The sequence below is a fragment of the Palaemon carinicauda genome, chromosome 4, assembly GCF_036898095.1.
Source record: "Palaemon carinicauda isolate YSFRI2023 chromosome 4, ASM3689809v2, whole genome shotgun sequence".
Lineage (NCBI taxonomy): Eukaryota > Metazoa > Arthropoda > Malacostraca > Decapoda > Palaemonidae > Palaemon > Palaemon carinicauda.
In genome coordinates this window covers 83,735,457-83,747,682 of record NC_090728.1, presented here as the reverse complement: position 1 = coordinate 83,747,682, position 12,226 = coordinate 83,735,457, and the positions used below count along the sequence as shown (strand labels likewise).

General features: G+C 43.1%; 1 protein-coding gene across 1 annotated transcript in view; it reads right to left on the bottom strand.

Annotated features, from left to right (window-relative positions):
• Positions 1-12,226, bottom strand: part of LOC137639547 (ATP-dependent DNA helicase DDX31-like) — a 254,114-nt gene that overhangs the window by 147,324 nt on the left and 94,564 nt on the right. The window contains exon 5 of the mRNA XM_068371813.1: positions 9,582-9,777. Within this exon, the coding sequence (XP_068227914.1) occupies positions 9,582-9,777 (196 nt within the window). The remainder of the gene's footprint in view (positions 1-9,581; positions 9,778-12,226) is intronic.

Sequence of the window (12,226 nt, the reverse complement as noted above, 5' to 3'; positions counted from 1 at the left end):
TACAGGAAAGCTGTTAGAGACCAAAGAGCACCTCCCAATAATTTAGTTTTCCTTTTGCCAAAACATGTTATTTTCCTTAGTAAAATAAATTTTTGAATATACTTACCCGATGATCATGTAGCTGCAACTCTGTTGCCCGACAGAAAAAACCTATGGGCGGGATACGCCAGCGATCGCTATACAGGTGGGGGTGTACAACAACAGCGCCATCTGTCGAGTAGGTACTCAGGTACTTCTTGTCAACAAGAACCAATTTTCTCCTCGGTCCACTGGGTCTCTATGGGGAGGAAGGGAGGGTCCTTAAATTCATGATCATCGGGTAAGTATATTCAAAAATTTATTTTACTAAGGAAAATAACATTTTTCAATATTAATCTTACCCGATGATCATGTAGCTGATTCACACCCAGGGGGGTGGGTGGAGACCAGCATACATGTTAACATTAGAAGCTAAGTATCCCGTATTTCATTTTAGCAGTTATTCAAAATAAAAAACATAAAATAAATAAGTACCTGGTAAGGAAGTCGACTTGAACCATGACTCTGCCTTTTTAAGTACGTCTTCCTTACTGAGCCTCGCGATCCTCTTAGGATGCTGAGCGACTCCTAGGTGCTGAAGTATGAAGGGCTGCAACCCATACTAAAGGACCTCATCACAACCTCTAATCTAGGCGCTTCTCAAGAAAGAATTTGACCACCCGCCAAATCAACCAGGATGCGAAAGGCTTCTTAGCCTTCCGTACAACCCAAAAACAACAATAAAAAGCATTTCAAGAGAAAGATCAAAAAACGTTATGGGATTATGGGAATGTAGTGGTTGAGCCCTCACCTACTACTGCACTCGCTGCTACGAATGGTCCCAGGGTGTAGCAGTTCTCGTAAAGAGACTGGACATCTTTAAGGTAAAATGATGCGAACACTGACTTGCTTCTCCAATAGGTTGCATCCATTACACTCTGCAGAGAACGGTTCTGTTTGAAGGCCACTGAAGTAGCGACAGCTCTAACTTCATGTGTCCTTACCTTCAGCAATGCATGGTCTTCCTCATTCAGATGAGAATGGGCTTCTCTAATCAAAAGTCTGATGTAATAAGAAACTGCGTTCTTCAACATCGGTAAAGAAGGTTTCTTAATAGAACACCAAAAAGCTTCTGATTGTCCTCGTAATGGCTTTGTACGTCTTAAATAGTACTTAAGAGCTCTAACTGGGCATAGTACTCTCTCTTGTTCGTTTCCAACCAAACTGGACAGGCTTGGAATCTCGAACGATTTGGGCCAAGGACGAGAAGGGAGCTCGTTTTTAGCTAAAAAACCAAGCTGTAAGGAACATGTAGCCGTTTCAGATGTAAAACCTATGTTCCTGCTGAAGGCGTGTATCTCACTGACTCTTTTAGCTGTTGCTAAGCAAACGAGGAAAAGAGTCTTCAAAGTGAGATCTTTAAAAGAGGCTGACTGAAGCGGTTCGAACCTTGCTGACATCAGGAACCTTAAAACCACGTCTAAGTTCCAACCTGGTGTGGCTAACCGACGCTCCTTTGAGGTCTCAAAAGACTTAAGGAGGTCCTGTAGATCTTTGTTGGTGGAAAGATCTAAGCCTCTGTGGCGGAAGACTGCTGCCAACATGCTTCTGTAACCTTTGATCGTAGGAGCTGATAGGGATCTTACATTCCTTAGGTGTAAAAGGAAGTAAGCTATCTGCGTTACAGAGGTACTGGTTGAGGAAACTGAATTCGCCTTGCACCAGCTTCGGAAGACTTCCCATTTTGACTGGTAGACCTTGAGAGTGGATGTCCTCCTTGCTCTGGCAATCGCTCTGGCTGCCTCCTTCGAAAAGCCTCTAGCTCTTGAGAGTCTTTCGATAGTCTGAAGGCAGTCAGACGAAGAGCGTGGAGGCTTGGGTGTACCTTCTTTACGTGCGGCTGACGCAGAAGGTCCACTCTTAGAGGAAGAGTCCTGGGAACGTCTACTAGCCATTGCAGTACCTCGGTGAACCATTCTCTCGCGGGCCAGAGGGGAGCAACCAACGTCAACCGTGTCCCTTCGTGAGAGGCGAACTTCTGCAGTACCTTGTTGACAATCTTGAACGGGGGGAACGCATACAGGTCTAGATGGGACCAATCCAGAAGAAAGGCATCTACGTGAACTGCTGCTGGGTCCGGAATCGGTGAGCAATAATTTGGGAGCCTCTTGGTCATCGAGGTAGCGAACAGATCTATGGTGGGCTGACCCCACAGGGCCCATAGTCTGTTGCAAACATTCTTGTGAAGGGTCCACTCTGTAGGGATGACCTGACCCTTCCGGCTGAGGCGGTCTGCCATGACATTCATGTCGCCTTGAATGAACCTCGTTACAAGCGATATCTTTCGATCTCTTGACCAGGTGAGGAGATCCCTTGCGATCTCGAACAACTTCCTCGAATGAGTCCCTCCTTGCTTGGAGATGTACGCCAAGGCTGTAGTGTTGTCGGAGTTCACCTCCACCACCTTGCCTAGAAGGAGGGACTTGAAGCTTCTCAAGGCCAGATGAACTGCCAGTAGCTCCTTGCAGTTGATGTGAAGTGCTCTTTGATCCGGATTCCACGTGCCCGAGCATTCCCGACCGTCCAGTGTCGCACCCCAGCCCGTGTCCGATGCGTCCGAGAAGAGAAGGTGGTCGGGGGTCTGAACAGCCAGTGGTAGACCTTCCTTGAGAAGAATGCTGTTCTTCCACCAAGTCAGTGCAGACTTCATCTCTTCGGATATAGGAACTGAGACCGCTTCTAGCGTCATGTCCTTTCTCCAGTGAGCAGCTAGGTGATACTGAAGGGGTCGGAGGTGGAGTCTCCCTAACGCGATGAACTGGTCCAGCGATGAAAGCGTCCCTATTAGACTCATCCACTGTCTGACTGGATGCATTCTTGGGCTTGACTGATTCTGGGGGCCGACGGAAAAGCCCGAAAAGCTCGACTCTGAATCTCCATACCTAGATAGACTATAGTTTGGGATGGGACGAGTTGGGACTTTTCTAAATTGACCAGGAGACCCAATTCCTTGGTCAGATCCATAGTCCATTTGAGATTCTCCAGACAGCGACGACTTGACGGAGCTCTTAAAAGCCAGTCGTCCAAATAAAGGGAGGCTCTGATGTCTGCCAAATGCAGGAATTTGGCAATATTCCTCATAAGTTTGGTGAACACTAGAGGTGCCGTGCTTAGGCCAAAGCACAGGGCTTGGAACTGGTAAACGACCTTTCCAAAGACGAACCTTAGGAAAGGTTGGGAGTCTGGATGGACGGGGACGTGAAAGTACGCGTCCTTTAGGTCCAACGAGACCATCCAGTCTTCCTTCCTGACCGATGCTAGCACCGACTTCGTCGTCTCCATGGTGAACGTCTGCTTGGTGACAAAGGCATTGAGAGCACTGACGTCCAGCACCGGTCTCCACCCTCCTGTCTTCTTCGCTACTAAGAAGAGACGGTTGTAGAAGCCCGGGGATTGATGGTCCCGGACTATGACTACCGCTCCCTTTTGTAGCAAGAGAGACACCTCTTGCTGTAAAGTTAGCCTCTTGTCCTCCTCTCTGTACCTGGGAGAGAGGTCGATGGGAGTAGTTGCTAGAGGGGGCTTGTGCAAGAATGGAATCCTGTACCCCTCTCTGAGCAACTTCACAGACTGTGCGTCTGCACCCCTGTTCTCCCAGGCCTGCCAGTAGTTCTTGAGCCTGGCTCCCACTGCTGTCTGGAGAGGTTGGCAGTCAGACTCTGCCTTTTGAGGACTTGGAACCCTTCTTCTTTTTGCCACGTTGACTATCGGCACGGGAACCTCCTCTGCTGGAGGTTCTGCCACGAAAGGGCGGAATGAACCTAGACGCTGGTGTGTCCATCCTAGGTCTAGGCACGGAAGGTAAAGCTGTGACTTTACGTGCGGATGACTCCACCAGGTCATGGGTATCCTTCTGGATCAACGAGGCGGCAATCCCCTTGATCAGCTCTTCAGGAAAGAGACACTTGGAAAGCGGAGCAAACATCAACTCTGACTTCTGACATGGTGTGATCCCCGCCGACAAGAAGGAGCAAAGGTGATCTCGCTTCTTAAGAACTCCAGACACGTACGAAGCCGCAAGCTCGCCAGACCCATCCCGAATGGCTTTGTCCATGCATGACATGATGAGCATGGCAGAGTCCTTATCCGAAGGGGAGGTCTTTCTGCTTAACGCTCCCAAACACCAGTCCAGGAAGTTGAAGATCTCAAAAGCACGAAAAACTCCCTTCAACAGATGGTCCATGTCCGAAAAGGTCCAGCAAATCTTGGAGCGTCTCATAGCCAGTCTGCGGGGAGAGTCTACCAGACTTGAGAAGTCGCCCTGGGCAGAGGCAGGAACTCCCAAGCCGGGATCTTCTCCCGTGGCATACCAGACGCTAGATTTGGAAGCAAGCTTGGTCGGTGGAAAGATGAAGGATGTCTTCCCAAGTTGCTTCTTGGACTGCAACCACTCTCCCAGTACCCTTAAAGCTCTCTTGGATGAGCGCGCGAGTACGAGCTTCGTAAAGGCAGGAGCTGCTGACTGCATGCCTAAAGCGAACTCAGAGGGAGGTGAGCGCGGGGTTGCAGACACAAACTGGTCCGGATACAACTCCTTAAACAGGGCAAGGACTTTCCTAAAGTCTAAGGAGGGAGGCGTAGTCTTGGGTTCCTCTATGTCGGAGTGTTGATCGTCCAAATGCGCAGCTTCGTCGTCATCAGAGACTCCTTCATCCGAATGCTGAGGAGGAAGCGGCAAGGGAGGAGAAGAAAGCTGAACGGCTGAATCCGGCAGCACGGGTGCATGCGTAGCTGCACTGGATCCAACATCATGCCGCTGCTGGTCAGTCTGAGAGCTGGCAACAACAAAAGCGGAGTGATGGTGCGTGGTGGGGACTGCCGTGGGTTGCGGAGACTGCCGCATTGCGTCAAAACACGGCAGCTTGACAGCACCTTCCCACTGCTGATGCGGTAGCTCACGCATGTCAATGGAGGGTGCAGCACGTCGGCTAACGTCAACATGCGTCTGGCAGGGTCGACTGCGCATCGGTGGTGGAGCTCTCACAGCCGGAGTGTGGGAGTAGGCAGCCGCAGTGTCTGCTGAGCGCACAACCGTGGCAGGTTGTAGGTTAACAGGTGCAGTGTCAACCTTCTCAGCACGATACTCCTGCATGAAGGTAGCTAGCTGAGTCTGCATAGACTGCAGCATAGACCACTTAGGGTCTACAGCGGTTGGTGCGGCAACAGACGGAGTGATTGCCTGCTGCGGAACCACTCTACCTCTCTTGGGAGGTGTGCAGTCTTCGGAAGACTGCGGCGAGTCCGAACTGACCCAGTGGCTACACCTGGGCCGTTGGACTCGCTCGGAAGGGACCTTGCGCTTGAGAGGTCGTGAGACCTTGGTCCAGCGTTTCTGCCGAGAAACTTCTTCCACAGACGAGGAATGAATGGGCTCACTCGTCTGTTTGTGGATGGGACGATCTCTGCAAGATACGTCCGCAACCACTGAGGGTACATCTGTACGCTGATCAAGGCCTGTCGAACCCTTTGGTCCTTCGACATTGCTTCTCCCCTGGGCTTGGGAGCTTGCAAGAGGTCCCGGACTGGGAGGACGACTGGCACGAACAGATGCACCCTCATGCGTAACACTGACACTGACACTTTTCACCGCACTTGCACTCACTACACTTCCCACTGCACTTTTCTCCTTCAACTCTTTGACATCGGCCAAGAGTTGATTGCGGTCATTAGCTAATGACTCCACTCTGTCACCAAGAGCCTGAATGGCACGCATCATGTCCGCCATCGAGGGTTGCTGAGAGCTAGTAGAAGGGTCGGGAGTCACCACTACAGGGGAAGGAATAGGTTGAGGGGCATGGGGAGAGGAAAAATCAAAAGAGCGAGACGAACTCCTCCTGATCCTATCCTTCTCTAGCCTACGTGCATTCTTAAGGAATTCATTAAAATCGAATTCCGAAAGCCCAGCGCATTCCTCACATCGATCTTCCAATTGACAGGAATTACCCCTACAATTGGAACAAACGGTGTGAGGATCTATAGAGGCCTTCGGAAGACGCCTAGAACAGTCCCTAGCGCTACACTGCCTGTACTTGGGGACTTGAGTATGGTCAGACATCTTGAATTAGTCAAAGGGGGGAATCCAAAATCTATCCAAGTCGTCAACAAATAATCCAAATCTAATCAAAAAAGCTTGATAAGGTAATGATAATAACTCCTGTACAGCGAAAGCTAATATCTAGAGAGAATACATCACCAAATAGCGTGAAATCAACTCCAGAAACAACAGCGTATCAAGTAGGTCTTGCCGGTGGCACGACAGAGGAAAATATTGGTTCTTGTTGACAAGAAGTACCTGAGTACCTACTCGACAGATGGCGCTGTTGTTGTACACCCCCACCTGTATAGCGATCGCTGGCGTATCCCGACCGTAGGTTTTTTCTGTCGGGCAACAGAGTTGCAGCTACATGATCATCGGGTAAGATTAATATTGAAAATACTTTGTTCACAAACCTTTTGTAATGTAACTCATCTTATACCCTGCTAAGTGAAGCTAAATATAAAATATTGAAACAAAATAACTCTGTGCACAAGACAATTCTAAAAATTAAATTTTTGCAGTACAAATCCAACAGTTTCTTTATAATTTAATATCAAGCCTTGATAATCTTATAACTCTTCCTCAAACATTACATGTATAAGAAGTAAGCATAATAAGGAAATCTCATAGCCATAGCACATGTAACCTATCAAAAATAAAAGGAGATAAGCAATCATGTATTGCTATATCCCAACCTCAAGTGTATGAAAAGGAAAAATGGAGAGGGGAATATATTCACTAAAAATACAGGTAATCAAAAGCTGGTAATATCCACTAGAGAACTACAATCATATCAACATAATTTCAACTATATATACAAACATAAAATAGTTGAAAATTACAAAAAAATATTTTCACATTAAAAGAAAACATGGTGTCTCCATATAAAGAAATATCTTACATCCAGTAACTTTAAGCAATCATTGAATGTTGGGAACTAGCAGACTTAAAGGAGTCAGAAAAAACCTTTATACAAAGTGGTTCAAAGTGGATATTAACATATACAGTGGGTTTTCAGGTTATGACGACCTCATAACGTTTTCATGATAAGATGCATCTCCCATATACTATTAAGAAAATGTGTTTCAATCTTTGATCCTTGCGTCATTATTACGAACAGCAGGACTAGTTCACGTAAATGGGTAACACCAACATGTCGTTTTGGTGGTGAAATAAAACAGAGTAACGTGGTGCCACAACAAAAAAAAGAAGCATTTGTGCATCCCTCAGTTGCTGATGCTATGCAGTTCTATATTGTTGCTGTCTCTGTGTTTGTGCATACACTGGTTTGGACTGACATTTTGTCTGCGCTTTTCTGTTCATTTTTTTCCCTCATCGTGGCTCCCGAGTGTAAGGAGAACGAAGATATCAGTGTACCAAAGAAAAAGAAAGCCATCACCAAGTATGAGAAGTTAAGAGATTGTGAAACAAGCAGAAAAGGAGACAATCCTACAAATTACGTTCAATCGGTTGTCACCACAAATTTCAAGGATGAAAAGCGTATTCCTGATCACACCCGGGGATATGCTTTTATGTAAATCGACAGATTACAAAGCTGCATAGTGGTTTCATTATAAAGATAGAGAGATTGTTAGTTCATTGTCTGGAAGACCACAGCAAACGACATATAGCAGTAAGCCTCAGGGATAATTGTACCGAAAGCAAGAAGATAGCTTGCCATAATGAAAAACAATAAAGGGGAAGGAGGTGAAAATGAAGTGAATGTGGCCAGTAGGGGTTGGTTTATAGAGCAAAAGGGTGCACAAATTATCATAACATATATCATAACAAGGTGAAGCTGCTAATGGTGATGAAAAAGCAGCAAATGGTAATCCTAATGTGTTGGTTAATATAATTAAGGAGGGAGAGTTTACCATGCTAGAGAGGCTATGGGTTTATATTTGAACCATATGCTAAATTGTGCTTACAAAGCTAAGGAGAAGACAGCACCAGGCCATAAATTTAGTGATGAGACTAACTTTGCCTCTTGAAGGGTAAAGCTACTGGTGACTACAAGCTGAGGCTGATATTTCAGACTGAGAATCCAAGGGCATGCTAGGGCATTTGAAAGAGTCACCTGCCTGTCATCTGGAGATCCAACATGAAGGCTTGAGTGACTCTTCAGGTATCAAAAAATTGATTTACTCACTTTTCTGCACCTGATGTGGAGCAGTACTAATCATCCAAGGGTTTGCCCTTAATAGTATTGTTAGGGATGGCCAATACCTTTTCCACTGTAAGCTTGGTTGACTAATGCAAATATCAATGAGGTTTACCTTCCATAGAATTCCACTGAAATTTTGGCCTTGGGCACCAGAGAACAACCCTTACGTGACTCTGAAGGGCTTTTAAAAGTCCTACGTCATTCTTTCAACTGTAAAAGCATTGCTAATTCTTATGCTCAAGTGAAGCAGACAAACTTGAATGGTTTGCGGAAATAACTGTTCCCAGTTTGTGAATGATTATCATTGCTTTGAGGAGACAATTGACTCTGTCACCAATAACAGAGCTGTTGATCTGAGTAGGACGCTTCATTTGGATGTGGATTCTAATGATCTAATGATGTCACAGAGCAACTGGCATCTAACGGAGAGGAGCTATCAGCTGAGAACCTCATTCAACTTGAGAAGCAGATAATTAAGAGGAAGAGAAAGACATACCCACCAAGAAATTTACAACCAAGAACATGACACAAGGTTTTGCACTAATACAGCAAGGGTTGGCAAAGCTTGATGTTGAGCACTCCAACACAGAGAGGTACAGTACAATAAGATCTACCAAGAGATCATGTACTTGCTGGTATGGTACAGGCAGATTGGAGCAAAAAACTGTAAATACTTTTTCAAGAACGTAGAGTGTCCTGCAATAGATATTGTACCCTCTACCTTTGATGGTTCTTTATCTACTACAGCTCTATTAGTCATTTCTGAATTACCAGCCCAGTATCTTCAGCACCTTCTGCAGGTTCTCCAGACTCATCTGCCCTAGTTTTCCAACACCTTTTGAAGATTCACCTGACTGACTTTTCCTAAAATCTCCAGCAATTTCTGCAGGTTCTCCTTTCTCTCCAACTTTCTCCTCCCATTAAACCTGTATTTCCACCCTTTCCAGTAAGAAAGCCAATTATAGGAGTAAATATTTTTATTATTTTCTTTTTTACTGTTTCAATATATCCATTTACAGTATATTTATATCCTCAATTTTTTAGCCCTAGTAATGTTTTCATATCATAAAATATGTTTTCATGTTCTAGTTTAATGACTTTGATATACAGTATCGCATTAGCATAGGTAAGTAACTTCAGTGCTTATGTAAAGTACTGTATTTAGATGGGTTTTTACTTACTTCAAGATTCAAGTTACCCTATGGAGTAGGAAAAGATTTCCGTTGTCAACCGAGAACCTTCTGTACATGAAAATTCATTTTTCTTAAGACTAAATATGTAAAATAAGATGGTTATCTTTACCTCTTGTGTCATATTTCCATGTAACTTTTGGAAAGATATAGCACCCTCATGTTCATCAACCTCTTCTTCAACATCATCCTCATCATCAGTGCTACTATCGTCCTCACTTTCATCCTCATAACCAGCTAAGACTCTTTCTGCTCGCCTAGTGAGAGATGATTTTTCTTCTTTCTTTGGCTTGTTGTCACTCCAATATCTTTAAAAAATCAAACATTATTTGTTAAGAAATCAATAATATAAAAACAATATTTTGAATCCAATATATTATACCAGGCTAATTATACATCCATTTTCAAGTCCCTGTGATGGTAGTTTGAAGCATTCCCCGTTTTGTCTATAACGTAATGGGTTGCATTCAAAAAACCTACAACACAAAATCTTCAGTGGACTTTTTACTTGGGTTATTGAAAATCTCACTTGCCTTCATTAGAAACTTCCTCTTCATGAGGTTTTGCTTGATGCTAGCCTGGCAAATTGGTTAAAGAGGCTAAGGTTATGGGTAAAATTATGCTATAGGGGTTAGCAAAAAAGCTTTGCCCATTCAACAGGACATTTAGAAAACTTATCCATGTGCTAACAAATCCAGAAACCCCTCTGACTGCTTCCAGTGGTGCAACCAGTATTACTGTTAGGACAGAGAAGAGGACTATACTTTCAAGTTGTCACAATAATAATAAGGGATTTACTAATGCTGCATTACCCAGCAGAGAACAGACTAAACAGAATTTTAACAATAAAATTTCTTATTTCTATGCTGGTTTTCATGTTGCTTCTTCTCTAGAAGCACACTTCAATCGACTCTTACCCGTAAAATTTGCACAATTTAATTTTACCATTTTCATTCAATTCAATAAATACATACCCTTAATGAAAAAATGCAATATTCTAATAATGTGGTAAGAAGCCCAGAACTGTTGTGCCAGATACTGAGTCCCTTCAGTTTTGAAGTTGAGAAGGATGGTTAATAGAGTAACATTCCTTTTTTTATCAAAATTGTTTATTTTTATGAACTTCCCCTGATGTTCATATTGCTAACTTCCACACTCTATTGAAGGCAAGACACAGGTGAAGTTAAGAGATGGGATAATTTTAAGTGAACTTAGGGTACCATGGTTAAGATTTACTAACCTCGTCTAGATTACTTTCAACAGACCATCTTAGAATATCATTTGAAATATGAGACTCCAGATTATATACTAAATATATTTAAAATACTGAACTGTAGATTGTCTCTACTTAAAATACTGTACTGGACTGTAGATTGTCTCTACGTTATATTTTCTTTATCCAAATGATACTTTTGATTGATTACAAATTGACTGATAAATAAAACCCCACATAATTGCAGATAAGTTATAAACTGACTGAACTCAGAATTAATTAGACCATGTACCATGTCACAGCGATGGTGCCTGTAGTTTTGTCCTAATAAGACTACAAGGCTTTTACTGGACATCAAAACCTGTTCTCAGCTGAAATACTTTTATCCAGTTTTAGAGAAGAGGTTGTTGATAAATATTCTAAGGAAATACTGAGGAAAATTTCAGCTACCGGGTAATGTAATTGTAATGAGAGTGGAAGAAACATTTTGTCAATGTAAAATACAAATACAGTATCTGAAGTGATTATCTGATTAGTCAAGCAACACATAAAAAAAAAGGTGAAACCATTTCAGTGGGAAAGAAAGGCCAATCTTAATGGATATATGGAAAATAAAATGGAAGATAATCCTGTTAGTGTGAAAAAATTAAGGCAAATCCTTAGACATATCATTTTTGGCTCTAAAGGAAGTTAAAAAGAGACAAAATCGTCCTGCATTCCCCAAAGCCTACTTTGACAAAAAACAGTTGTGATTTACTTATGAGCTTAGCTGAAGCTAATGCCAAAACAAAGTGCTTCAGTCATGATATCTTGAAGTTAGATTTTTCAATTACTGTAGTTGAAATTTGGATCTTTTAAATACTGTAAAACCACATCCAAATTCCAGAAAATTAGCCTTACTATTGGAGTCTTTTCAATACTAAATCTAAATACATGCGCTCTAACAGTGGTTCACAACCTATGGTCCTTGGACCGGTGTTGGTCGTTGGTGTATAATTTGCTGGTATGCAAAATTACTTTACTTGATACCTATTATCTTATTCATAACCTAAAAAAAAATAAAAATAGTCTGTCTAACCTTACATAATTCTATTTCAAAGAAGAAAATATTACTAAAAAAATAATGAAATGTACTGAGTGTGACTGTATTCTTTGTAATTTGCCCTAAAAATTGACAAATCTACTGTTGTTGCATATAACACAGTTTTAATCGTTTACATAAGATTTTGATGGAAGAATTGCTATTTACCTATAAAATGTGTGAATTTTGTAAAGGCCACTGTACTCAATTCAGATTTGTTAACACTGTCATGTAAATTTATGGAGCAATATTGCTATTCCACACAGGTGTGCGATGGCTGTCGCGAGGTAAGGTTTTATTTAAAGCCCAATACACAGTATGATTCATGTATCAGCCTCGTGGTGCAGTAGTGGAGTTGATAAAAATTACTTGGTTAAACTGTACTGCAACACTGCTCACTTGTTTTTGCGCTAGCTGCCTAGTTGCAGTTCTGCTTTTATTGAGAGAGGATGTATGCCGATGA